Raw genomic sequence first — 27,620 nt, 5'->3', positions numbered from 1 at the left:
TGATGCCGACTTCAGATCCCAAAGGCCAGTTCACGTTTGTCATTACTTCCACCTTTGTGCACCAGGCAGATGTTTCCTTATCGAGGCAGCCAAACCCGATCAGAATCGTGTCACCAACACTGGAGAGGAGGGCCGAGGGTTGAGGCCATTACTTGGATGAATCGGGTTGGAAAACGACTAATAAGTCGAAGGAGTGAGATAGAAATGATCTTGATTATTTGCCTACACAGCCCAAACTTACTCTATAATTGCTTAAACCGTTTCTATTTTTGCATTTAATAGGTTTTGCAGTGTTCTTTGCGCAAGGGAAGGAGGGGGCATGTTAAGTTTGTCCGGGTGCACATTTCAAAGCCATCTGCATCTGCTATAGCTAGAAGGATCGTAAACAAGAGCACAGCTTTGAGGCAAAGCTTAAAAATACACTTCTCCTTTTGCCAGGATTGGGGGGAGAGGAGCGATCACATTATCTTTTTTTCTTTTTAACATGCATCTCGATGCTGAGAATATGATTGTCTTTTTTTTAAATCTGGGAACTGGTTTTAAGTGGTGCCTGCCAATTATTGACTATGTAACTTTGAGTAAACCATCTTAGTTCCCTCATTTATAAAATAACTGTAATAATAGTACTTACAGGGTAGGGTTGTTATCAAGAATTAAATGACATAATGCATTGACTGTCCTTAGCATTTTTCCTAGTGCGTAATAAGCTATCGTTCTTGCTAATGATTTCCTTATGTGACAATTCTCCCCCGACCCAGAAAAAAAAAAAAAAAGTACTCTTTTTAATAACACTGGGATGTTATCCACTGCATTTTATTTTTCTTTTACATCTACAAAGTGTTACAATGTTATTTGTGGTCAGAGAATGCCTGGCTATCTCTTGAAAATCTGTTTCCTTGATTTGTGTTTTATACCAACAGACGGTAATCTTGGGAAGAGCAGTAACTTTATTATGACACTATTTTACTATTTAATGATTATTTGGCTCCCAGAGGAGGGTCTGATGTTGTCCATCATCTGTATCTCCTTAGCTGCCTGGCGAGTTGTGGGGACTAACCCCAAGCCCCTCCTCATTCCTAGCAAGTGATAAGTTCCTGCTCACTGTCAAGCTTCAGTGCCAATACCGTCTTACAGATGTATTTGAGGATCTGAAATCCTGGACTTAAGCTAAAACTCTATCACTTACCAGCTATATGTACTTGAACAAGCCACTAACCTCTCCAGCACCCTCATGGCATTGAAATGTTAATGGTGCTGCTTATTTTTCCTTCATAGGGTTATCGTGGCCCTTCATAAAGTGACTGAGAGTGATTTAAACCACTATCGTATCACTATGGCAGGGGTATTGATATTATAAAATTATTAATAATAGGGCCTAGACCAGGATAATGAGATGAGAAATAAAACCTTGTGATAACAGGTTACATTTGATCAACAAGCCTCTTTTGTTGTCTATCTAACAATAGATATCACTCTTCTTTCTTTTTTTTTTTTTAAATGTTTATTTATTTTGAGAGAGAGTGGAAGCAGGGGAGGGGCACAGAGAGAGGGAGAGAAAGAGACTCCCAGACAGACTCTGTGCTGTTGACATAGAGCCCCACATGGGGCTCAATCCCATGAACTGTGAGATCACGACCTGAGCCAAAATCAAGAGTTGGATGCTGAACCAACTGAGCCGGCCAGGCACCCCTCATTCGTCTTTCGTTAAAACAAAAATCTGACCACCTTAAAATAAAGTCCAATTGCTTTTCCCTCTCATCGTGTTAACATAAAAGCTGCAAATTTAAAGTTGTAAAAGCAATATTTTTCCAAACGTTCTCTACCTCCTTTGCCCCTGGGGTTTGAGATCGTGGGAGCAGGTACTAGACAGCTTCCCTCTGCTTTTGATAAACAGAAGATCCAGAGAGAGTGTGTCATGAAGCACAATTGTTAAAAATGCAATTCAGGACGATACTGAACAGCTTAGGTGTGGAGCCAGATCCATAGTGGCCTCGCGACCGCGAATAAGCCATCAGCTTCTCTGAAGCCCAGTTTCCTCATCTAGAAAACAGAAATAACAATCGCACCTTTGACGTAAGCTTGTTTTCAGAACGTATGCGTGAATACACAGAGAGTGCCTAGAATTGTCCCTGGCACAGAGTTTCATACGAGTGTTAGCTGCCGCCATCATCATCTTCGTCCTCTTCTTCCAAATGGATAGCAAGTTTTCTCAGATGTCACACAGAGCTCCTCAGTCGGGCATGGTTTCCTCCAGCCTACGTCCAGTGTCCCCACTCTGTGCTCCCCTCACACCCTGTGCCTACTCGCAAGGTAGTTTTGTACTTGTCTCTGTTTATAGATGGTGTATTTCTGTCTGTCTCCGTGGGGACTGCCACGGTCCTTATTCCAGGGTGTGCCGGTAATCAGCTCTCTAAAAATAAAAGCCCTGATTTGCAGTGTCTGTTGATTTCTGTGATGTAAATACTCCCACCACGGCTGATGTCAGGCTACCGGTGGTTTAATGAGTGGCCTGCTAAATTCCCGAATATTTTACGGTCTGTTCTCACATCCCTTTGAGCTGGCTCCGGCACACCACTGCCTATGGCTTAGGCACTCAGTCAGTGAATAGGTTAATCAGTCAGGCTGGCGGCTGCATCCAGTAGCACTAGATATCCCACAAAAGATAATGAAAATGACAAAATGCAGAAGGAAATGTGTGGGAGTAAAATAGTGCACTAGAGGTATTGCCTCATTTTAAATTCTGATTTTCCAAGGCACTGAGACATCAAATCAAAGAAATCAAACCCATGACCTTAGTTAGAATCCAGTTTCCATGATAGTAATTCAAATGTCCCTTATTCCCAGACACTCCCTCTTTGTGCCTCCCCTGCCGCCCGCCAACTGCCTCTGCTATGGCTTTATTTGGGAAATTGTCAGGAGCTTGCCAAATAGAAGCTGGAGAGGGAGGAGTTTTACCTGCACTGACCTACCTTGCCTTAGATTCCCCTTCCTGGCTTCCCTCCCACCTCATCATCGATGTGCTTTCGAGTCCTATCCTGTGGTTGTGTCGCCTCTCCCTTTAGTCAAGGAAGGAATCTAACTCAGCCTCACAAGTGCCTCTACCTCTAAGCAGCATGCTGTTCTGGCCAAGGACTAGCCAGGTGACACGAAGAAGCATTTTTCCCAGTTCTCACCGCTTTCATCAAGCCTATTCAATTCCATTAAGGCGAGCGGCTTCCCAAATTGGAAAGAAAACAGCTTCCAAGTCAGCATAATGTAGCACAATCATACCTCAGACTACTACATCCTGTCCACAGACATCAGGCCGGCTGCCTTTGGACACAATAGTGGTCTTTCCTTAAGAGGCCATTCCCTGATGTTTCATTGGTATAGCATTCAAGAGTATTTGTGTCTCTCTGAGCCTCCATCTCTGGCCCTTTGTGTTTCTTGGTGAGACTACTCAGTCCTCCTCTTGTGAATGGAAAGATTTCTCTCTTGCCTCCTGCACCTGCCTCCTGAAGATGAGTCTTTCTTTCTCTGAACCTGCGAACACCCACACGATTCTAATGTTCTGCTGTACATGAGACTTCTCTGTAGTGTGGGTTGAGTAAACATAAATGAGCACGTACACTCTTTCAATCTATCGATGTTTGACTGTCTTAAACCAATAGAAATCAATCTATCGGGGCATCTGGCTGGCTCAGTAGGAAGAGCATGTGACTCTTGATCTCCGGGGTCATGAGTTCAAGCCCACGTTGGGTGTAGAGATTACTAAAATAAATAAATAAACTTAAAAAAAGAGAAATCAATCTATAACATCCCAACATCAGTCACTGGGGAGCAGAGATGAGCCCAAGAACCCTTCAAATAAGAGTGAGAATGGTTATTTACAGCATTTACAAAAGATCTTAGCAATGAGGAAAGCCTTATTACTTCCCAGTAATGGCGGCAGCTTGCTGTCACAACACCACTACCACATGAGTAAAGACATTTTTTTATTTACTGTTTATTTATTTTGAGAGAGAGACAGAGCATGAGTGGGGGAGGGACAGAGAGAGAGGGAAACAGAATCCGAAGCAGGTTCCAGGCTCTGAGCTGTCAGCACAGAGCCTGACATGGAGCTCAAACTCACAAACTGTGACATAGGGACCTGAGCCGAAGTCGGACACTTAACCAACTGAGCCACCCAGGAGCCCCTGTGTAAAGGCATTTTAATAAGCCATAAGCTGGAGGAGGGAGGGGACCTGAGAAGGAGACAACACCAACACAAGCTTTGAGGGTGAGAGGCAAACAGAGAGGTGGTAAAGAAGAGGGAAGTGAAGCTTTGTTTTCTTTTTTTCAGCATTTATTTATTTTTGAGAGAGACAGCATGTGTGTGAGTAGGGGAGGGGCAGAGAGAGGGAGACAGAGCATCTGAAGCAGGCTCTGCGCTGTGAGCACAGAGCCTGATGCGGGGCTAGAACTCAGAAACTGTGAGATCATGACCTGAGCCGAAATCAAGAGTCGGCCACTTAATTGACTGAGCACCCAGGACCCCTAGGAAATGAAGTTCTGAGAAGCTGAAATGCTGACCAATAAAAGGGGATCTGGGAACTGAATCCCCAAAAGGCTCAGGAATTGGAGGCAGCCACTTCTAAAAGGGGAAGGGATAGGGAGAAGGGCTTAAAATAAGAATTGTTGAAAAGTGAGTTTAAGAGGCAGTCAGAGCCCCAGATTCCCAATCTCTCTGCATGGCCACAAAACCACTCCCCCCACATCCTGGCAGAGCCCACAGGTGGTGAAATGCAGGGATGAGAAGACACCGAGCAGCCGGCGCTTGGGGGACAGGGAGGTAAAAGTAAATCTGATGCGTTCATTGGATGCTGAGACCCACAATCAGCCAGTCCACTGAATGTGAGAAACCAGGCCTTCACTCTCCCTCTGAGCAGGTGATAAGGGTCATTACTGGCGAAATTCCCCAAACCAATGGTACTAATGCAGTATCACAGTTGACAAACCCCATTCATGTGCTCAGAGCTTCCCATCAGATTTCTGGTTTCCTACCACTCCCCTCTGCAATCTGAGCTGATAAGGAAGGATTGCCGGACAAGGTAGAAAGTCCTCTAATTTGGAAGATACGGGATGTATCAAGCTTCTCCAGAAAAACAGAATAGGTAGGATGGATGGATGGATGGATGGATGGATAATAGATAGGTTTTAAGGAATTGACTCATACAATTGTGGGACTGGCAAGTCTGATATTTAAAGGGCAGGCCAGCAGGCTGGAAAATCATGTAAGAGTTGATTTTGCAGTCTTGAATTTGAAATCACAGAGCAGGCCAGCAGGCTGGAAACTCAGGCAAAATTTCTATGCTGCAGTCTTGCTGCAGAATTCCTCCTTCTTAAGGTCATCAACTGAATGAGTAAGGGTAATCTGCTTTACTTAAAGTCAGCTGATTGTGTTAATCACATCCACAAATACCCTCACAGCATCATCATAGATGGTGTTTGCCCAACATTTGGGCACCATAGCCTAGTCAAGTTGACACATAAAATTTACCATCACAGAGACCAAAACAAAGAAACAGAAAAAAAGAACTTGGAGAAAACTATGCAGGAAGAAAACTTCATAAATATATTAATATCCTCAGAGAGATAAGAGAAGATATTATAACCACAAAACAGAAGCAGGATGCTCTTGTTTAAAAAACAGAAACACACACACAAAACCTCAGTGAACAAAAAAAAAAAAAAAAAAAAAAAAAAGCCCTTGGAAAACGACAGCATAAATGAAAATCTCAATAGAAGTTGTTTCAGAAGATGAGAATCTCTCAGAAAATACAGCAAAAACCCACAGAGATGTAACATAAGAAAAATAAATAGAGGAAGATTCAGGAGATCTGAGATCCAAACCATAAAACTTCCATAAAGACAGAACAAGGAAAACAAAGGAAAATAAATCATCAGTGAAACAATGAAAGAAATGTCCCCAAAGTTAAAGAACAGGACTTCCCAAAGTGCCCAGTGTTGGTTGAAATAAACCCATACTAAAGTATATCATTGTGCAATCTCAGAAAGCTGGGGGCCAAGGGAAGAACCTCCACATTGTCAGAGAGGAAAAGAAACCAGGCCATGTACACACTTCAGGAACCGAAAGGGCCTGGGATTTCTCAAAGGCCACATGGAGGCAATTACTCAGAATTTTGTACGCTACCTACCAGAGAGGGGAAAGAGTGGAGTAGTAATGTAGGGTTCAGCTATGCAGGATCTCACAACATTGACCTCCTGTAAACCCTTTCTCGGGAAGCTACTGTGGAATGTGTCCTGATGAAATAGAGTCTGCCAAGAAATTAGGAAAACAGGTGATACCACAAACACTAGCTCCAGACCAGCAGAGGGCGTTCCCATGACAGCAGCCCCACAGCAGGACGAGGGGGCACTATTCAGGATGAAGCCAGTCAGACCTTGAGGAAAGACTTCTCCAGGAGATGAAAATATAGAACACCAGTGAAACAGAGATAGCACAGAAAGACCTAGTCCATGAAGAGTTTTGTGTTGAATTAACGATAAGTACAGTTGACCACTGAAGAAAATGGGGTGAGGGGCGCTGAACCCCCACACAATTGAAAAACTAGGTATACCTTTTGACTCCCAAAACTTAACTCCTAATAGCCTACTGTTGACCAGAAGCCTTACTGATAACATAAACAGTTGATTAACACATAATATGTATGTTATATGTATTATATCCTGCATTCTTACAATAAAGTAAGCTAGAGAAAAGAAAATGGTATTAAGTTCCTGAAGAAAATAAATTCACAGTACCAAACTGCAAAAGATTCACACATAAGTGAACCTTCGAAGTTCAAACCCATGTTGTTCAAAGGTCCACTTTTCTGTTCACTGGGATGCGGAGCTGCTGTTGTACAAAACAGAACTTGTAGAACTGACTCCTTACTATGTGGATATATAGCTTTAATTTAAAAAAAAAAAAAGGAATTTAAAATGTAAGTAGGGAGAAAGAAAGTCCTTACTAATTATTCATCCCTTCTATCTCTGAGAGGTAAATAATGCCATTGCCCTCTTAGAATCTTATCTACTCTGATACTTGATATTCTTTGCAGTAGGGATATTACTATCTCTTTCCTCATGATGGGTTCAGGAGTGGAGAAAGTTGGCAAAGATGTGAAAATCGGGATCCAAATATGGGAGCTGGGTAAAGGCTGGGATTCTTCCATCTCCCTGTGCGTATGTCAAACTGAGGCTCAGTTGCTATATATTTAAGTTGCTATATATCATTTTACCTGTGCTCTCCTCGTTTCCTCTCCAGGTGGGGGAGTGGGGTGGATTGCAAGTGTTCAGCCAAGGAGAAAGGGCACGGGGGTGAGAGAGGTCTTCCAGAAACGAACTAGCATTGTACCTATGGTAGACTTCTCCTCCCTGGAAACATCCTGCCTTTTATGTAGTCGTGTGCTGGGCAAAGCATCTTCGCCCTGTCTTTGTCCCTGCTCTTGGAATCTTGGGTGTCTTTTACCATTCTTGCTAGAATTTAGGTATGTGGTTAATTCGGTGCAATTAACTAGCGGGGGATCCAAACCGTTACTTGGCATTTTTGTGGCAAATGTGTCCCAAGTTCAAAATAACAATTTGAGGGGTGCCAGGGTGGCTTAGTGGGTTAAGCATCTGACTCTTGATTTCAGCGCAGGTCATGATCTTACAGTTCATGAGTTCGAGTCTCGCATCAGGCTCTGTGCTGACAGCACGAAGCCTGCTTGGGATTCTCTGCCTCCCTCTCTCTCAGCCTCTCTCTGTCTCTTCCTCTCAGTTTCAAAAATAAATAAACTTTTATTTCTCTCTTTTTTTTTTTTTAATTTTTTTTCAACGTTTATTTATTTTTGGGACAGAGAGAGACAGAGCATGAACGGGGGAGGGGCAGAGAGAGAGGGAGACACAGAATCGGAAACAGGCTCCAGGCTCTGAGCCATCAGCCCAGAGCCTGACGCGGGGCTCGAACTCCCGGACCGCGAGATCGTGACCTGGCTGAAGTCGGACGCTTAATCGACTGCGCCACCCAGGCGCCCCTTTTTTTTTTTTTTTTTTTTAATTTTTTTTTCAACGTTTATTTATTTTTGGGACAGAGAGAGACAGAGCATGAACGGGGGAGGGGCAGAGAGAGAGGGAGACACAGAATCGGAAACAGTCTCTTTTTTTTTTAACGTTTATTTATTTTTGAGACAGAGAGAGACAGAGCATGAACGGGGGAGGGTCAGAGAGAGAGGGAGACACAGAATCTGAAACAGGCTCCAGGCTCCGAGCGGTCAGCACAGAGCCCTACGCGGGGCTCGAACTCAAGGACCGCGAGATCGTGACCTGAGCCGAAGTCGGATGCTTAACCGACTGAGCCACCCAGGCGCCCCCAAAAATAAATAAACTTTTAAAAAGTAACCAATTTGAAAATCATCTTTGGAACCTGGGCCATGCCAAAGATTTGGTTTAGGAGGAAGTAGGAGGGCGCATCGTGGCCGAGTCCCTGCACTCTTTGAGCACTGCCAGTGGCATCTGTGGCTCATGAGGTCCTCTGTCTCCCTAGGCTATCAGTGTACCTGTCTCTCACAGTTCACCGGGAGAAACTGTGAGTCTGAGATCACAGCCTGCTTCCCAAACCCCTGCCAGAATGGAGGCTCCTGCGACCCAATAGGGAACGCTTTCATCTGCAATTGCAAAGCTGGGCTCACTGGAGTCACGTAAGTGAGATTGTGCAACAGTCTTTCTCCCTGCCGCTTCTTGTCCCTAAGAAAGCAAAACAGTAAACAACTAACTGGGATAAAAGATTTACCACGAGCAGGCCAGGCAAAGGGTTAATATCTCTACGAAAAGAGTGCTTACAAATGGCTTAAATCTTAACTGGGATTATTTCTGGGTAATGGAGTTACTGGTAATTTACATTTTTTACCTTATACTTACCTATATTTGCAAATTTTTACATAATTGCCGTATGTTCTCTAATTAGGAAAACAATTCTTTTAAAGGGAATCATCCATGACCCCTAATAATTCCAGTATCATTCTGAGGCAGACATGCTTACCCGTGTCCCCAAAAGTCATTAACTGGACTCTACTGCCTAACGTTTTATGACCATTCTGAGAAACTAAAACATACCTCTCCTTTGCATACCTTTTTTTCCCCCCAAGAAATGAGGGAAATTAAAGTGTTAGCCAAATGGAAAGGGAATGGTTTAAGCTCTTAGTAAAATGCCACTTCCAACCATCCTTGATCGTTTGAGAAGTATATATATGTAATCTCAAGCAAGTGATATTCTAATTACAGATCAGTCTTATGTATTCATTAAAGCAAATCTCCCGAGGACTTTACCAGGAAATACTTAGCTGACTTTGAATCGTTGGATGTAATTTAAAGTAATAAAGCTGCATTTATTTTTAAATACTCTGTGATTCTAATTTCCAAATGACCTGGCCTCAATCTGTTCAAATTAGGGACGTTTGACTACATTTTAAAAGGTGGATTACCAAAGGTATAAGTGATCGTGCCTTTTAAATGAACACATCAGATCAATTGCTGAAGTAGAGAAAAATGAAGAAGGAGAAAGAAGGTCCATGTTCTCACATAATGTTAAACTAAGAAAGAGTAAGACTCAGATGTTTTTGCCTTGTAATTATACTTGAAGTGAGTCGTGGATTGCTTTAAAGAGAATAAAATTGATTTAATTGTTTTTCATTAGAATGCTTTAATCATTCTTTCCTGATAATCTGTATTAGCATTAACCTTTATCGTAAGCACAGAACCTGTAAAATACATAGATATGTAGCCCTGTACCTACCCACCTACTCCCTATTTTGCCCACGCCCTCTAATGCACCTGTGTGTGGGTGCACACACACACAAACACACACACACAGTTCCCAGAGAGACCAAAAATTACAGTAACTGTTGAAGGAACATGTCAGAACCAAAGATTTCTTCCTCTTGGGAAACTCTACATAAGATATATAGGTTCACTGCTCCTTCTCTGCAATTCTACAATCCCAAAAGCTCAAAGAAATAAAAGGGTTAAGGATAAATTAGTGGCAAACTAATCTGGTGACAAAACCAGCCAAAACTGCTCTGAGACTATTTCTAGTCTTTATTTCTCTCACTGAGAATGAATATCCGTATGTTTTATTGTGGAAACACTGGCGTATTTGATTGTGGGTCCCGTGCCAGCGCCACGGTTCTAGCAGTGGGGCGGGTATCTGCCAGAGCATGAAAGCCATGTACTGTATGACGTTTCTAAGACTGCAAAAATTTAAATTCTGAAACGCACCTGGCCCCGAGGATTTGAAAACCAGTACCTCTCCAACAGCATCTGTTCTTCCTTTCTGCTCCTTCTCTCCTCTCCCCCACCCCCACCAGTCTTTGCCCTGCTCCCATCTGGCTAGGGTCTGGGAGCCATCCTCTTGGGAGAAATCCCTTAACTTCCCATGACAACTCAGGTCACCCCTCCCCCCCCCACACACACACAGAGGTGCCCAGCCACCTCCCACGCACTCGCACACCCTCACTCTGTTTTTGTCACGCTCCACGTGCCCTTTGCGCTCTGTGCTTTCTGATAAGGAAGGCGGTTGGGAATGGAGGCGCGCCTTGCTGTCTGAGAAGGGTTCTGTGTTTTCTCCCAAGGTGTGAGGAGGACGTGGACGAGTGCGAGCGGGAGGAGTGTGAGAACGGGGGCGCCTGCGTCAACGTGTTCGGCTCCTTCGTCTGCAACTGCACGCCGGGCTACGTGGGCCAGTACTGCGGACTGCGTCCCGTGGTCGTGCCCAACATCCAGGCCGGCCACTCGTACGTGGGCAAGGAGGAGCTCATCGGCATCGCAGTGGTCCTCTTCGTCATCTTCATCCTGGTCATCCTCTTCATCGTCTTCCGCAAGAAGGTCTTCCGCAAGAACTACTCGCGCAACAACATCACGCTGGTGCAGGACCCCGCCACGGCCGCCCTGCTCAACAAGAGCAACGGCATCCCGTTCCGCAACCTGCGGGGCGGCGGGGACGGCCGCAACATCTACCAGGAGGTGGGGCCCCCGCAGGTGCCCGTGCGCCCCATGGCCTACACGCCGTGCTTCCAGAGCGACTCCAGGAGCAACCTGGATAAGATCGTGGACGGGCTGGGCGGCGAGCACCAGGAGATGACCACGTTCCACCCTGAGTCGCCGCGCATCCTGACCGCCAGGCGCGGTGTGGTCGTGTGCAGCGTGGCCCCCAACCTCCCCGCCGTGTCGCCCTGCCGCTCCGACTGCGATTCCATCCGCAAGAATGGCTGGGATGCAGGAACCGACAGTGAGTAGGAAGCCATAGTGTGTCTGTTCATCCCTCTAGGGTCACTGGGGAAGCTGTGGTCTGGCACTGTGGAAGGAAAGCAGGGAAAGGAGAGAGAACCCGCCTGCACAGAGCAGTCGTTGTGACGTGTCCTGGCATTGACTGTTCAGAAAAACTGATATGGTTCTTACCGCATTTACAGATGGGGAAAATGAGGCTGGGAGAGAATGCATAAGGTCCCCAAGGTCACACAGCTAGCAAGAGGCAGCAGAGCGGGTGGGCCAGCCCAGAGCTGTCAGCTCTAAAACCCATGCTCTACTCATAATGGCACACCGTTGTTGGTAATGCAAGCTGTGTAATGACCTAAGTGATAAACAGAAAGCGTGTTCCTCCAGGTCAGAAGAAGAGACTATTTCTCAGCTTAGGGTGAAGACTTGAGAGGAACAGAGGGATATTTGAAATGGACCATGGTACATTAAAGGTCCAGGGAAAGGTGGAGGGACCCAGACAATGAGAAGACAAGCAAACCGTTCTGTTCGGCTGGAATGCACGGTCCATGAAACAAGAGGGTGAACCGCAAGGCAGGAAAAGTCCGCTCCGGATAGTGGTATTTCCCTCTCCTTTAGGCCTCATGCAGCAGTATTGTAGCCAAAGGAAAGAGCCACAGGTGCAAAGCCCCTGTGGTGGGAAAGACCTTGACATGTTGAAGAAGAGAGAGGAGATCAAGGTAGTTGGGGATTGGTGAGCAACAAGGGAAAGTGGCAACATCAGTGCAGGTCTTTAAGCAGGTGAGTGACATGGTCAAACTTACATTTTTAAAAGATGGCTCTGGCTGATCCATGGAGACCAGACTAAGAAGGACCAAAGAGGAAAGAAAACAGAGATCAGTTAGCTAGCTTCTGTGAACATCTAATTGAGCGATGGTGATTGTTTCCCCTGCCCTAACACCGGTCAGGATGAAGCTAACGCAAGCTCTCTTGTAACCTATGACTTTTCATCAGGCCAAATGGCCATATATTTCAGCAGCAGAGATGCCCTGGGAGTAGGAATTTCCAAAGGCTGGGGTTTTAGTACTATGATGCATGTTGGGGTAGAGGGTACAGGGGAGGCTGCTTTCAAATGGAGCTGGAGAGCATATGCAGCCCCAGAGGTAAGGGCATCTTTGTAGAGAAAGGGGGAATTTCTGCTGTGTCTTCAAGCATAAGTAAGATTTGGGTAGGAAACTATTGGAGAGGGCCTTCCAGAAGCAGGAAGCAGCTTGATGAGTATAAAGGGCACATGAGGGTTACCTGACAGGTGTCTGGCTGTGTTATTCAGGAGAAAGGTGAGGCTAGAGATGAAAGTTTGGACATCATCTGCATGCAGGATGGTTGAATCTCTAGGAGGGGTGAACTCACTGAGGGAACAAGAACAAAGAAAGGATGGTCAAAATGGGCCTCCAAAAGAATTTGGAGATGCCTACGTGTGGGAGGTGACAGAAGGGAGAGGCCAGGAAGGGACAGAAAAGAGAGCAGAGGAAGACGACGGGGCAGCTGTGTGGAAGCCAAGACCATCATTAAGGTTAGCTGGGTTGAGTACTGTGAAACCATCAGGAAAGACACAGCCTTGAAAACACAATATACTGTACCAGACACCTGGAAGATTCTTAGACATCAGAAGATATTTCAGCAAGTCATCAGGACAGAATCCAGAATGCAGACGTTAAGGACGAAGAGATTTGTTGAGAAGACAGAGGCAGCCCATGCCACCATCAATGTATATTGGGTCTCCTTAAAGCCTCACACATGCCCACATGGGCACCCAAGGGGAGGCGCGGAGGGGTGAAATGAGCAGCTTGAGGACAAGGAGCTAGTAAAAAGAGGGGTGAGGACGAGGACCTGGCGCATCCGGACACACAGCCTGTGCTCTTACCAACACCGCTCCTGGGAGCTTTAGCAGGAAAGAGGGAGAGAGACTCCTGATATCGAGGAGGGGGCTTCTGTTCTTTTTAGGGCTGCCCCAACCACACTATCTGCTGATTCTGCCTCTCTGTGAGACACTCCTATATTGTCAGTCATTGCCCTTGGATTTTAGTCATTCCCTGTCAAATGATCTGTAGAGTTAGTCTCTAAGAAAACCTCACCAATCCACCAGCTATTAGAAAGGCTCTTTTTTAATTTAACAATGAAGAAAGAGGAGGTTGAATAAAGGAAGTGGAGAAAGAAGTTACATACACGGCATGCACCAGGGTGGATCATTTGTTGTTTCCTTCCTAGTGTCCGGGGTTAAGCTGAAGGGCCTCACTCGGTGCTTTTCTGAGGCACACCTTCGTATGTTTTTGCGGTGTGGCTGTTGGGAGGCAGATTCTCTCAGGCGTCTCTCTCCACTCACATCAGCTGTTTATCCACCTCATCGTTCTGCTGTGGCTTCAGTGTCTGACAGCAGGTGTGGAGCCCCAGCGTCCGATACTGACATCACCTTTTGTGGAAGAAACAGTGATTTCTGCACTCACAAAGAGGGACAACTGCTCCCTCAATCACAAGTCGCCGTCTCTTCTTCCCATCGTGTTACGCGATGATTTGAAGGTTTTCCTGGTGACCGTTTTTCCTCCACTCGCTTCATAACGTGACAGCTTTATTTACAGAATCTACCTCAGGCCAAAACTCACATTTCCCCCCAAAGTATTGTTGTGTTTTTATTGAGTAGATTCCCTTCTTTGTTAAGCAAGGCAGGGTTAGCCAGCGAGACAATCTCTAGGCGACTAATTCATTTTTTACTTGACAACTTCAAAATATGGGTTGTTTTTATTGCTTCCTTTAGTCCATCAAATAAGAAAATAGCCCTGTAGCGTGTGTGTGTGTGTGTGTGTGTGTGTGTATGTGTTGTTCAGGCTGTCTTTGCATAGCCAAAAGGAGGAAGTGTGTAGATAAGAGCACGTCCACACTGCTGGCTGCCCCTCTACCACACACAGTGCAGAACCGCCGTCATTCCCAAAACCGATGTGACGCTGCCCTCTAGGAGGCGAAGCTGAGAAAGCCACTTGCTCCCCAGAGATGGAAGTTTGGATGAATGGAATGGCATTCTTGCCTATAAAATATTTATACCCCTATTTTATAAGTAATCTCATTTAACCTGGTGTTGACACCACGTCGGTTCATGTAAATGATTTAAATTAACTCTGAATGGCAAAGAGCAACACAGCCACTTCATCCTGCCTTCAACTCTTCACTTAGTCGCCTCACTTTGAGGAGGGAACAGCCACTTTCAGCTGTCAGCTCTTTGCAAGCTCATTTACCATGGGTTAAGGGTTCCGAATCCATAATGTAAATCACTTGATTGACAGACCTTTGCCCCCAGTGGCACAATCAGTTTTCTATTGTGGAGCTAAATTATTTTCTCGAAGCAAATGAAAGAGCTCTGAGAAGTGAACTCTGGGGGTGGGAAGGCCAGAAATACGCACAAGGTAACCAGTGTCATTTCTGCTTTCTCTCCGGCTGTCCGCAAAGACAAAGGGGTTGATGATCCGGGAGAAGTGACCTGCTTTGCAGGCAGTAATAAAGGCAGCAACTCTGAAGTTCAGTCTCTCAGCTCCTTCCAGTCAGATTCTGGCGACGACAATGGTAAGCAGTTTGTAGATGTGTTCCCCTAGGTGGGTTCTGCCTTCTGTGCGGGCGGTCAATGGTGACCCGATCATGGACTCGTGAGCGCGTTCATCAGCGTTTTGGTTGACCCCACTGTTAGAGGTCATTGCTGAGGGAGGACCTATTGAGCTGCAGCTGTGGGCAGGCCAGGGGTCCATATCAGAGGGTGACAAAATTCCCTGACCTCTGATAATGCATCCTCTGACTTTTTTTTTTTCGTAATGGAGCCACCTCATCCCAGATGACACTCTCTAGAAAACTGTGACTTTTTTTTTTTTTTTTAATTTTACTACTGGTGATCTCTTCACTCTTCACTGTATATCCAAATTCCCCATTCATGAGAAATTAGGAGTAAGACCTCCTTCCCACACACCCTCATTCCATGAAAGTGGCATCCTATTTCACTTGAAGTCTCCTGATAATCATCTAGGGTCATGGGTCTTCGGAGTATCTGTGAGTACTGTGACTATGGACCAGCTCCTTAGAAAAATGCACATACACCTGATACACCCAATATGTTGCACGAAATTCCATGTGGTGCCTGGACCTCACTGACACTCCAGAGCTGCTACCACTACCTGTTGTGAACTTACATTCACGGAGAGGGTACCACTGGGTTTTCTGAGATGAGGAACCAGCTTTGGAGGATGGCTTGGCCTCTCTGGGCCAGGAGATGAAGCAGAAATGGTCAAAAAGCAGTGAGAGCTCACTATATAGCGGTGAATCAAGAACAATTTCAAATGGTCATCCTCAGAGACAGTTAGCATTACCGTAGTCTACACCTCACTTCATTTTCCCATAAATAAGCAATTGGCAAAAATGTAATATTTATTAATTAATGTGATCATACAACCCATAAACCCATGCTGAGTTTCTCTTATGTGCTGCACCCTATGCTGGGTATTTTGTACCCAGAAGTACAAGATGAAAACAACATAGTGTTTACCCGCCCTCCCACGCAGGTAAATATAGGAACAGGTGAGCTCCAAAGCTATAGAAGCAATCTTAGAAGTAAAATAGTCTACTTCCATCACCTTCATCCCCAAATGTCTTCCACTCTAATACCCGGCACTCCTTAGAGGTGCAGAAGCCTAGTGTATGTGACTGCTGGGATAACAAACCATAGAACAGTGGATCTCTTCTGACCATCTTCAGAAAGTCAAGGGCACGCCTCCAGATCGTTTGCCTTTATGCTTACTCTTTCCCTCATCCCAACCAGAAGATAAGTTATTGCTGGTTTGCATTTATTAAATGTTTATTTATTTTTGAGAAAGGGACAGAGCATGAGTTGGGGAGGGGCAGAGAGAGAGAGGGAGACACAGAATCCAAAGCAGGCTCCAGGCTCTGAGCTGTCGGCACATGAACCGTGAGGTAATGACCTGAGCCAAAATCAGACGCTTAACCAAACCCAGGGGCCCCTGGTTTGCATTTTAGAGAGAAGCACCCAAGAACATACAGTTTCCAAACTCCAGGCAGAGCTCCAGCATGATACCTGGTTGACTATGCTCACGGGCTCTGCTACGTGTGCCCTTAAGCTCACATGTTTGGCCTTTCCTGCTTAACATTCTGGGTTGGTCCGGACTCAAGGGTGTGGCGTTAGGAATTGTCAACAAGTTAATTTTAAGCAGGATCACCTCTCCACGAGCTGCTGCTGTCAGGTGCTAAATCAACCCGTGCAGATCACAGAATTCCCCTTCCCAGATTCTAACTGTTTCGGAGGCCAGATACTGACTTCTGTTCATGCTTCACTGGTAGAAGCTGGGCTCTGGGTTGTTCTAGGCTATCAGTGGCTTCATGTACAGTGTGAAGCCTTCAGTCCTGCAAAGGTTGTCCTCCGTCACTGGCATTTGGTTTGGAGCAGCATGGCTGACCAACAAATAATTATCCATGGGAATAGAGAGGTCTTCCCTGGAGAGCCTTCGGGAGTTATTAATGAGAAATTACCATGAGCTTGATGAGCCACTGCCTTCCTAGATTGATTTCGCCGGCCCATGGGGTGTGAATTTATGATCCAGCAATCCCTGCCGATCATGCCTTTCAAAGGACTAGCCCCGGATTTGCTGCTGTTTCCCTTCTGTTCCAAGTAGCCCCAGGACTCCCAGATAAAAGTGTCCACTGGAGCACTGCCTAATGGACAGACTGGGGAGCCTTTGGGTGTTTGCATGACACGTCTTTGTTGTTGCCATTGTTGTGAAGAGAAGTTCACTTATATCTGAAATACGTGACTAACCTGAAACTGTCCTTCCCTTCCCCCCATCTTCTTTTCCTGGCCACAAGCATCCATTGTGACTGTCATTCAGCTTGTCAACAATGTAGTTGACACTATAGAGAATGAAGGTATTTACTTTTTTCTTCAATAGCATTTCTTTGTGTAGAGTTATCCTTTTGGATATAGGGCTTCCTTGTTACTTGGATCTAGGGGTGATTTTAATCAGCTGGTAACTGAGGGGACACCGGATGTTTCTTTAGAGATTGGAGTGAATTTTACAATTTTGAAGGAAAAAAAATCTAGTTCATAAGTGTTTAAATAGTTGGGGTAGTCTTTTTTTTTTTTTTTTTTTAATAAAATCCCTTCTAAGAGAAGAGCACCCAATCATCTGGAATCCAGATTGCTACTAAATTCCTTCTTATATTCAACATGTATCCAGTGAGCACCTATTATGAGCTGGAAATACTTAAGGTCTCATTCAAAGCTATAATCCTGGGGGGATTGGTTTCAATGAGGTAACTTTTATCAGTGACTTAATACAATTGGGGCCAGGTATAGATGGGATTTATCTTTTTGTTTCCTAAATAACAATGAGGAGAAACAGGAGCATGGTTTTTTTAAGTCATCTAAGATGTTCTGTTTTACCCTCTTCACATGGCTTGGATTACCTGGTTTACCTCTTACTTTGTATTTAAACAGTGTCTGTCATGGATCAAGGACAAAACTACAACCGAGGTGACTCTGCCATGACCCCAGCATCACATTTACTTAATGCCTTTTGAATTGCCGAGTTTGTTCTTACTGTGTCCCTTTGCCTCCGTCTTTCCTGTGTTTCTTTGATCTGAATTTTGCATGTTCCAGGTGTCTTGTGTGCTTGGCATCGGGAGGTGAAAGCCCCTCCAGCATCCCACCCCCAGCCTCCCCACTGCGTGTGCGGTTCATCGATGTGCAATGCATCTCCCTGCCTTCTGTGGACCACAGTATGGCCCATGTACCCCTCCCTCTGGGAGCATGCTGCCAGCCTCGCTCTGCATTTAGCGTGTGGAAAGGAAGAGGGAATAGAGGGAGGGGGTGCTGGAACTTATGTTTCCTCAGCATGCCCTGGCTGGCCGTCCCTTCTGGCATGGCTGAGTGTGAGGCCTTGCAAAACCAGGCACCATCTCTTACAGTCGCCATCCCCTCATTGTCCCAGGGCCAGAGCATGGCTGGTCCCTCATAGAACCCTTGTAAGGAGCATGCACTTGACCCCCGGCATCTCAGGGTCTCTTGGATGTCAATTGCATGTCAGGTCCCTCCTCTGCTCCTTTCCGAGCCCTGCCCCGGCTCCAGACTGGAGGAAATTAACTGTCACCGCTTTTGTCCCACAGCCTACCACTGGGACACCTCTGACTGGATGCCCGGGGCCCGCCTGTCGGACATAGAGGAAGTGCCCAACTATGAGAACCAGGAGGGAGGGTCTGCACACCAGGGCAGTACTCGGGAGTTGGAGAGCGATTACTACCTGGGCGGCTATGACATCGACAGCGAGTACCCACCCCCCCATGAAGAGGAGTTCCTGAATCAAGACCAGCTGCCCCCTCCCCTGCCAGAGGATTTCCCAGACCAGTACGAGGCCCTGCCCCCTTCCCAGCCCGTCTCACTAGCCAGCACCCTGAGCCCGGACTGCAGGAGACGGCCTCAGTTCCACCCCAGCCAGTATCTCCCTCCCCACCCATTCCCCAACGACACGGATTTGGTGGGCCCGCCTGCGGCCTGTGAATTCAGTACTTTTGCTGTGAGCATGAACCAGGGCGCAGAGACGGCCGGCCCAGCAGACAGCGTGTCTCTATCCTTGCACAATTCCAGAGGCACCTCGTCCTCGGATGTGTCGGCCAGCTGCGGCTTCGACGATTCCGAAGCAGCCATGAGTGACTACGAGAGCGTGGGCGAGCTCAGCCTCGCCAGCCTGCACATTCCTTTTATGGAGACTCAGCACCAGACCCAGGTGTAGACGGCGGCGGGCGCCGTAGCCCTGTCTGTGGCTGAACTGCGGAAGGAGGCTGGCCGGGCTCGCGTCTCCACGGCCTGCAGCCGGAAAGAAACACATTGTTTGCCGCTGGGAACTTCTTCACAAGTCCTGCTGTCACGGGCAAGCTCCACTCCAGCTAGGCAGAAAGAAAGGCTCCGATTGTTTCTTGGGGGTGATGGAGAGCCTTGCAGTAGGTACCTGCGTTCACAGCCAAGACCGGGCACCGAGTTTCTACAGGGCGAATCAACTCCACCCATTGGGTTATACAGCCTATCTTGTATGGCTTTGTGCAGTATTTGGGACCTGGAAAGGGTTACGGCAGAGCCGGCAGTATTAACGACTGGCAAGCAGAAAGAGGCATTGTTGCATGTAATTTTGAGCCAATGGGGGGTGGGGGGTTAAAACAGTAGTTATGATGGTCAGAAAAGTTAGTCTCTTAGGCAAAAGAAAAGAGAAACAAATATTAAATAAATAAAAAAACAGACAAGAAAATGGGCTGAAGCCTTTAAAATCAACTCTATTTTTCTTTAATAAGCTGTCCAATTTTCAGCTATAAAATTAGGTTTGGGTAATATGGTTTGTATGCTTAGTTATTTTTGTTTGTTTGTGTTAAGCATCCAATATAATATAGTTGGGCTTTATGATCTTTGAGAAGGGTATCGGTGGAGGGAAATATGAGGATATGTGGGCTCGCTTTTGTGGGTTGGGGAGAAGGTTAACAGTGTTCACACATTAGAAAGAATGTGATTATCTGTTTTGTGTTTTCCAGAAATATTCCTGGCTCTCGCTACAATTTTAATATTGCTGCAGACATTGGCCTTTGTTCTGAGAATCAGGGAAGAAAAAGAAAAAACAAAAGACAAAAAAACAAACAAAAGGTGTACTTTAGAGCATTGTTCTCTAGAATGAGAGGTATTCAGAGGTTTAAGCAGAATTCAAATTCAGGAGGAAAAAGGGAAACATCCTTTCAAAGTTTTCAGCTGGATAATCACAATTCTTGCTAATGCAGACAAAAATCTAAGTGTTATCCTAAATTGGTAGCATCCTCGCTATAAATGCAATTACGTTTGGAAAAGGAGAAAGATTAGCTCTTGTGTACAAATTATAATAGTGCGTGTGTCTGGGCCTATGTACAAATATGTGCTTGCACTCAATAAGGCTGCTCTTGAGGAAAGCTGACGTGAAGAGTTTAGGATACAAATCGTGTTGAACACCCTGCCAGCGAGGCAGGTCTTTCAGTTTCTCCGATCGCTACAATGTCAGAGAAACGCAAAATGCCATATTTTGCTCCGGTTCAGTTAACTTTATTTTGGTACTGCCTGCCATTTATATTAACTTAAAACAAAACTGTGCTTTTTAAAGAATAATATTTTGTTATCATTTTCCAGAACTAAACTCTCATTTGAAAAATGTGTAATGCTTGATCACACCCTGGGGTTCTCCTCTCTTCTGACACGTGGGCTTGAGCCATATGAGTTTCCAAAATTGACAGGAGAATCATTCCACCAGAAATAGAATAACCCAGTACTCGAAGCTTAAAGTTACCAAGTTGACGGACTTTCCTCTTTTGCTTCAATCGGATTATGGCCACGTGCACAGTGGCCATGGTAAATAAATGCACATTTGCACTAGCTGCTTCATGAGCAAATCTCTGTGTCCACAGTTTCTGGCGACATATGGCATTGGCGTGTCAATTGTACTGTCCTGAATCTGTGTATCATCCACTCAGACACATCTTTAGTTGCTTCAGTTGTGTTTAGTAGGAGTCAGTGTTGCTGAAGTTCGTTGTAAAAAAAAAAAAAAAATTCCTTTCCATTCCCAAGCTTCCTGAGTACATGAGACACCTCACAGATTCCTCGGCTTTTCTCCTCTTCCCGTCTCTTGGTCAGACCTACTCGTGGAAGCATTATCCGCACTGTGGTCTTGAAATAAATGAATTTCACTGAGGCTGCTTTGGAGAATAAAGTCTTTGGTATTTTTCTTATAGAAGAAGCACATTTGCAAGAATCACGGAGAAAACGATGAACTAATGGTCTAGAATAGAATCACCGCTACGCTGTTAATAACGCAATGACATAAAAACCATCAAAGTAAAACCAACAATTCATTTCTTGCCCCCAGGAAACATTACAGCGACATTAATGCCGACGGCTCACTACTGCTTACCCAGCATCTCCTCCAGGGAGAATGCCTGACTGACACGGTAATGAAGGAGTAAATAGATCTTAATGCAGTCGTGAAGTCACCCAAGAAAATTGTGCCCACTCTTTGCTCTGGCCTATATAAAATACCTCTTTCTTCAGCATATCTTCCCCTGATTCTCTGCAGCTAAATGTATACCAGACGAGCATGTGTTATGTCGTGATTCATTACCTTTGAACACATGGCATCTTTTCCCTTTGGGGATAACTGGATTTCCCCGTAGGTTACAAAATGGTTTGTAGTTAGGCCAATGTGGAATTAGGTGGGGTGACTGCTGATTCAAAGAGCTGGAAGGGTCCTTAAAATCCGCTTGCCTAACCCTCTTGTTTTATAAAGAGGAAACATGGCTGGAGAGGCGACGAGACTTGACCGAGCTCACGCAGGAAGTTAAATAGCTGAACAGGGACTAGAACGCATCATTCTGCCAAGATGCTTTCTATAGAACACTGCTCACCACTAACCTTCCTGGGATATGGTATCTGCCTGCTTCTGTTGACCTCCCACAATCCTGCTTTGGAATACACTAGAAAAGAGAGTTCATGGAAGCCTTAGGATCTCCTGCTTGCTTGCAGCTCCCCTAGGAAGGATTCAGTTACAGAATTCACACTTTTCTTTGGACATTTATCAAAATGCTGCTTTTACCAAATGAATGTTTTCTAAAGTGAAGCTGGAATGATAATTACAGAATGGAGCTCAGACCAGGCATCAATTATAGTGAAACTTTGATTATAATGTTACCTACTGGATGCATTTTTGTTTTTCTTTTTTCTTCCCCCCTACCAGTCCTGATGTTTGTTCCTGCCCCCTCCTCCATGATGAACCACATGGAAAATATGTAAGCCAGGAAATGTCTTTCCCTTTTTTCTAACATGTATGTGCTACCTCCTAGAAGCCATTTTCCATAGCCTGTTGTAGGCACTTTACCTGTATGGCACACATTCTGGTTAGGTTGAAAGCAGCTAATGTCATAGCATTGTCGTAGCAGAAGCGATGGGGCTGTAAAAGATGAGTAAGGTACGTGTTCATTTGCTTTCTTCTGCAAGTATTTTGCTGCTGAGTTCCATACCGTGCCAGCTTTCCGTTTACTCACGTCCTGCCCATTCGTGAAATGCCATTGTCGAAGACCCAGTAGTAGCAGTAAGAGCAGGTCAAGTCTATGCATTTGAGGTTTACCCCGTCAGACAATCAGTTTGAAGGCCTGGAAAGGGAATTTATGATGCATTCCTGGAACGTGTCTGGAGCCGCCCTTGGGAGTCACCAGCGCAGACTGGGAAAAAGCTAGTAAAAGATCTATACCACTGGCCAACTCCTACTTCTTCCCACCCCCACCCCACCCACTGCCCCTACTAATGCCGTGTCTACGTAATCAAAGTCAGGGGACTTGAGAAAAGAGATCACCACAGTGAATCGCACAAGATGCAGAACTCACCTCCCTGGGAACGAATTCAGGAAGATGTAGCGTTCGTTTTGCAGGGGCTGTCCAGGTAATTGTCTGGTTTTTCCCCACTTCTGCCCTCCCAGTGCACGGATACTGCTAACGTGGTTAGGCTTTTATGTTTCGTGTTTCTAGTTTCACACCATGAGAAATGGAGGTTCGAAGAGGCCCTACTCCAGAGTCCTCATTTTGTGTGGTCTGTGAGAAGGCGGTTACGTGTTTATGCTGGTTTTTGTCCCGCGACCTTCAACTGCACATTATTCTGGTGGAAATCCACAATGGCTTTAAGCTTCTGGCTGCGTAATTCTAGGGTTTAGAGTCACCATTTGTGGATTTGGCATCAGTTACTATTTAGCCAGCTGGCTAAGAGGTAGGAAAAGAGTAAGATTTTCTTTCCTTATGTAATAATGAAAAGCAATAATTACAAGTATGTAATAATACACAAAGGCCATAATTAGTCTCTTCCAGTGTTGGAGATGCACTGGAGAATCGTACAGTCATTCGAAGCGTGTTGGGACCCATTGGTATGGACCGCAGCACCCTTCCGGCAAACAAATACCTGAATTGCTACCACGTAACAACTCTGAGCCCATACTACTGCATTTGGGGAGGTGACAAACATGTTCAGGAAATGGAAGCAGTTCTTTTTAAGCACTGTATCAGAGAGATTGTCTTGTAAATTTACCTGTTACAAACAGGCTGGTTTGTAAAAGATGTATGTTTTGGTGTTTCAAATGTTTATAAAATTGTATATAATGGTTTCAATTTTCCAGGCTTTTGTAGATACTGTATTTGATGCCTATCAGGATGCTTTAATTTCGGGGGGTCGAATATAATTCTAAGTCACCCATGCTGTTGGTCTGCCACTTTTGAGATAACCACACACACACACACACACACACACACACACACAGGATTTTAGATTTGCAAATGATGTTTTTTAATCATTTCAAAATGTACTGTAACCTTTCTTTGGTTCTACTGTTTTCATTTAACTTTCTCTGTTTCCAAGAAGATGTTTGTAATTGACATTTTTTAAAACAAATGTGTTTACCCAGTTACTAAATACCTGATTTTTACGTCATTTCAAATTCAGATGAAGTATGTCATTTCTTTACATACACGCACGCGCACTCCCCTGAACTTGCACACACATCACATACCAAACCTTATGCAAAGGGGGAAGCTAGCACTTCAAGTGAATCTTATCCCTTATGGAAATGGATTGTTTCTGCATATATTGCTGTTGGCAGTATTCAGTCTTGTGTTCTTTTTCTAAAAAAAAAAATTAAAAAAAAGAAGAAGAAGAAAGAAAGAAAAACAAACATCAGCAACAACAAAAAGACGGCCAAAAACAAAAACTACAAAAAAACAACCCAACAGTGTACAGGTTTGTAATTGCCAAAATTTGATGGTTAAAACACGTTTTCAAGTAAAAAAACAAAAAAATGAAACTAGCAATTGTGTTGACCCTTTTTAAGTGCTTCCTTTTATTCGCCTCCAGTTAATTACTCATGTGGAACTTAGTCATATTTTGCAGGGGATGGCGTTTTCTTCAGACACTTCTTATCGCCAGAGAGACTTCCACTGGTTCTGGGGCACATGTGTTGGAATCCTCTGTAGCGACTTACTGGACACATACCCTGTAGGGATTTTCCCTGGTGAGAAAGAACACAGCCCTGGAGGCTTGGAAAACAAGGGCCATTGAGCCCCACCTCTGCAGAAATACCTCCCAAACACCTCCCCACACCTTGTAGACAGCTTCTCCAGTACTTGTCTCCCTAAACAAAAAAGTCAAAAACTTTGGAGCACAATTAGTACTTGAGTTTTCCTCCAAAAAGCTCTTGAAAATTTTCCATACAGAGTAAACGTCAAAATATATACAGAAGTTGGGGGATTGGGCAATGAGTTTTTGTTTCTGTTTTGTTTTTTGTTTTTTAGAGCGAGAGACCAGGGGGGACAAGAGTGCATGGGCAGGGGGAGGCACAGAGACAGAGAAAGAAAGAGAGAAAGAACGAATCTTAATGAGGCTCCACGCCCAGACCCAGTGCTGAGTCTGTCATGGGGCTCAATCTCAAACGTGAGATCATGACCTGAGCCAAAATCAAGTCGGATGCTTAACGGACTAAGCCGCCCAGGTGGCCCTACAAATTGATACTTTGAAGAGGAAGTGACATTACAAGAAGTTAGCTTGCGAGCAGGAAGGACTCCAGAAAGGGAAGGGCACTCTCTGCCTTGCGTTGGTGGGGCGGGGCTGGGGCCTCCTGGCAGTAGGCCCTGGCTGAACCCCAGCAGCAAAAAGGCCCCTTCCCCAGCCCCAGGGGCTCTCGTTAGATGCTACAGTGGGTCCTGCCTACGCCTGCAGCAAAGTGCCCACCCCACCCCTACCAGAATCCTGGAGCCACTCTGCAGGGTGGGTCCCAGCTAGGCAGCCAGTGTCTCCTTACTGGAAATCCTTACTGTGCTGGCAGAGTTAGGTGTACTGAGATCCTCTGGTTCTTCGTGCACCCCACAGTGGTGTCCAGGAAATACTGAACCACTAACTGGGTAAAAGAAGGGGTGCGGCAGTTTGGTGCACTGGCCACTTCCTCGTTACAAATGCTCTAATCATGGCTGATTTGAAACTACTAAGGTAACGTGAACAGGCTTACAAATTCCCGGGAGGCTAACCAATAGTGGCTCTCACAAGCCAGTATGAGCCAGTCCCAGTTTTTACCTCCCGTTCCCGGACTAGACCATAAGCTTCTTGAGAGCAGAGTCCTGTCTTCACTCTGTTTCCCAGGTTCCCAGTACAATACTGGCCTTCGCTATTATGTTCTTGCTTGAGAATTTAATCGATGTTTCCAGCTGAATCCCCTTGACCTCATAAATCCTCCCTCATTCTGCTGAATTTAGCAACTGCAGTGAGAAGGATTTCAAGACAGACAAGCGTTGAAAATACTCCAAGTCTCCTGCCTTTCAACCCAACAGCACAGTGATATGATCATGACTTGAGCAACAGGAAAATATTCACCTCCTTGCCTTTCATGTGGCTGCCCTTAGCACACGGAGAATCTGTGTACATCTCCATCCATGCCTCAAACAGGACAGAGCAATCCAGACCTGTCAGTTAAGAAATAACACTGGTCTGTTGGGGAAACGGGAAAAGAAAGACTTTTCATTTCTGTCTTCGTTCTCTGCTGGTTCTTTTTCTGTGCCTGGGTCAGGAGTCCCTAAGACCACTCCCAGTTGTGATGATCCCCAGGACTCAGGACTCAGCATATAGTTGTGCTCACAGCTATGAAATATTGCCAACCAGGGGAGCTCATTAGACACTCTGCCGGCAGTTTTATTGGAGGTTGATGTCACCTGCAGCCTCTGCCTGGGATTTGCCAAAATTCCAGACTCCGAGAAGGAATGATACTGAAATAGTGGGGGCCCCTCCCAAAGTTCCAATCCCAGACACCAGCCAAGGGCCAACCTCATAAGAAGGCCTGCCAGTCCCTGCAGAATCCCTGTGAAATTTCTACCACATGACACTCCTCTGTGATTTGAGCAAGAGTTATCGTCACCAATCACTAGCTTTGGATAACTGCTAGTTTGGGTCCACAGCAGGGCAGTTTTCCCACCTAGATCTTCATCTTAAAGCATTTGGCCCATTTCTCAAAATTCTTCCATTTATGTCTCCATTCTTTTTTTTTTTTTTTTTTTTAAGTAAGCTCCACATGCCCACATGGGGCTCGAACTCATGACCCTAAAATCAAGAGTCACATGCTCTACTGACTAAGCCATCCAGGCACCCCTTGTCTTCATCTTTTTGCTTGTTAAATTCTAATTAATTTTTAGCCAATTATGCCTGTTTCATACTGTTTTTAATAAAGAAGATTTGGAACAGCCTAAATATCAAACAATAAATGATAACTTGGAACAAACTGGCATAAAAACTAAAACAGCCTAACAAACCAAGCAGGAACAAGTGGCTTAAAAATAGAAAATTCTAGAACAAATTTTTAGTGTTTCTTTCATTGTTTGTACTGCCCTTCCTTCCTTCATTCCTTTCCTCTTTCCTTCCTTCCTTCCTCTTGCTCCAAACCAGTGCAAGTTCATTACATAAACAAGAAAATGAAGACAGGGAAAGAAGGGCATGAAGAGCCCCTCTAGATGTCCCCAAAAACAATCACTTGTATTTTATCAGAGTATATTCTTTCAGGCCATTTTCGATCTAGATACACATCAACATGCTTTTTTAAAGGGGAATTTTTATAAATACACTTTTGGGAATTTTTTAAAATACTACCCTATGTAATACATGACTACTTTCTCACGAAAAGACAGACACAATCCAAAGGCATCCCAAACAAAGCATGGAAGGTCCCTTTCATTTTGCAACCGACAACCCCACATCTCTTCTACCTTCAAAATACCATTTCTTTAAATATGTAGCGGGCATTTTTTAACACTTTATATTCAAATCATTCCCGATTGAGTGCTCTTTTGTGATCCTCCTTGATGATTGCCTTTTTACATTTTATGATCTAGCTGCCCTTCGTTGGCCCTTGGAATTCTGTAAGATTCCAACACCTCTCCCCTGTCACTTTCTCCGGCTTCAGGAAATCCTGCACTGTTTGCCAAAGGCACCTGTCATTTAGTGCCCTCAGGACCTTGCACGGAATTGGCACGACGTTTCGGGAACCCACAGTCAGCTAGAGCCAGAACAGCACAGATATGGACTCCAGGGCTAGGCAGGAAGAGAATTGCACTAGAGAATATTTTTACAGGTTTTCAGTTCATTGGTGAATACTTTCTTAGTGTGAATACCTTCTTTCGCTGCCCAGCCTAACAGTAAAGGGTTCAGATGATGAAGACTCCCTGTATATGTACAAAAACATATATGTAGATGG

At 45.1% G+C, this 27,620-nt stretch overlaps 1 protein-coding gene across 4 annotated transcripts in view; it reads left to right on the top strand.

Moving 5' to 3' along the window:
• Window positions 1–24,065, top strand: part of FAT3 (FAT atypical cadherin 3) — a 671,242-nt gene extending 647,177 nt beyond the window's left edge. For 2 of the 4 annotated variants that reach the window (XM_045483653.1, XM_045483652.1), the window contains 6 exons: window positions 8,549–8,702; window positions 10,632–11,287; window positions 14,752–14,865; window positions 17,164–17,223; window positions 17,795–17,830; window positions 18,463–24,065. In XM_045483653.1, coding sequence (XP_045339609.1) covers window positions 8,549–8,702; window positions 10,632–11,287; window positions 14,752–14,865; window positions 17,164–17,223; window positions 17,795–17,830; window positions 18,463–19,085 — 1,643 coding nt within the window. In that variant the 3' untranslated portion in view covers window positions 19,086–24,065. The remainder of the gene's footprint in view (window positions 1–8,548; window positions 8,703–10,631; window positions 11,288–14,751; window positions 14,866–17,163; window positions 17,224–17,794; window positions 17,831–18,462) is intronic. The other 2 variants (XM_045483655.1, XM_045483654.1) reach the window with 1 other exon arrangement.
• Window positions 24,066–27,620: the final 3,555 nt, after the last annotated feature.

This window comes from Leopardus geoffroyi, chromosome D1, assembly GCF_018350155.1.
Source record: "Leopardus geoffroyi isolate Oge1 chromosome D1, O.geoffroyi_Oge1_pat1.0, whole genome shotgun sequence".
Taxonomy (NCBI): domain Eukaryota; kingdom Metazoa; phylum Chordata; class Mammalia; order Carnivora; family Felidae; genus Leopardus; species Leopardus geoffroyi.
This window is presented reverse-complemented; position numbering and strand designations above follow the sequence as displayed.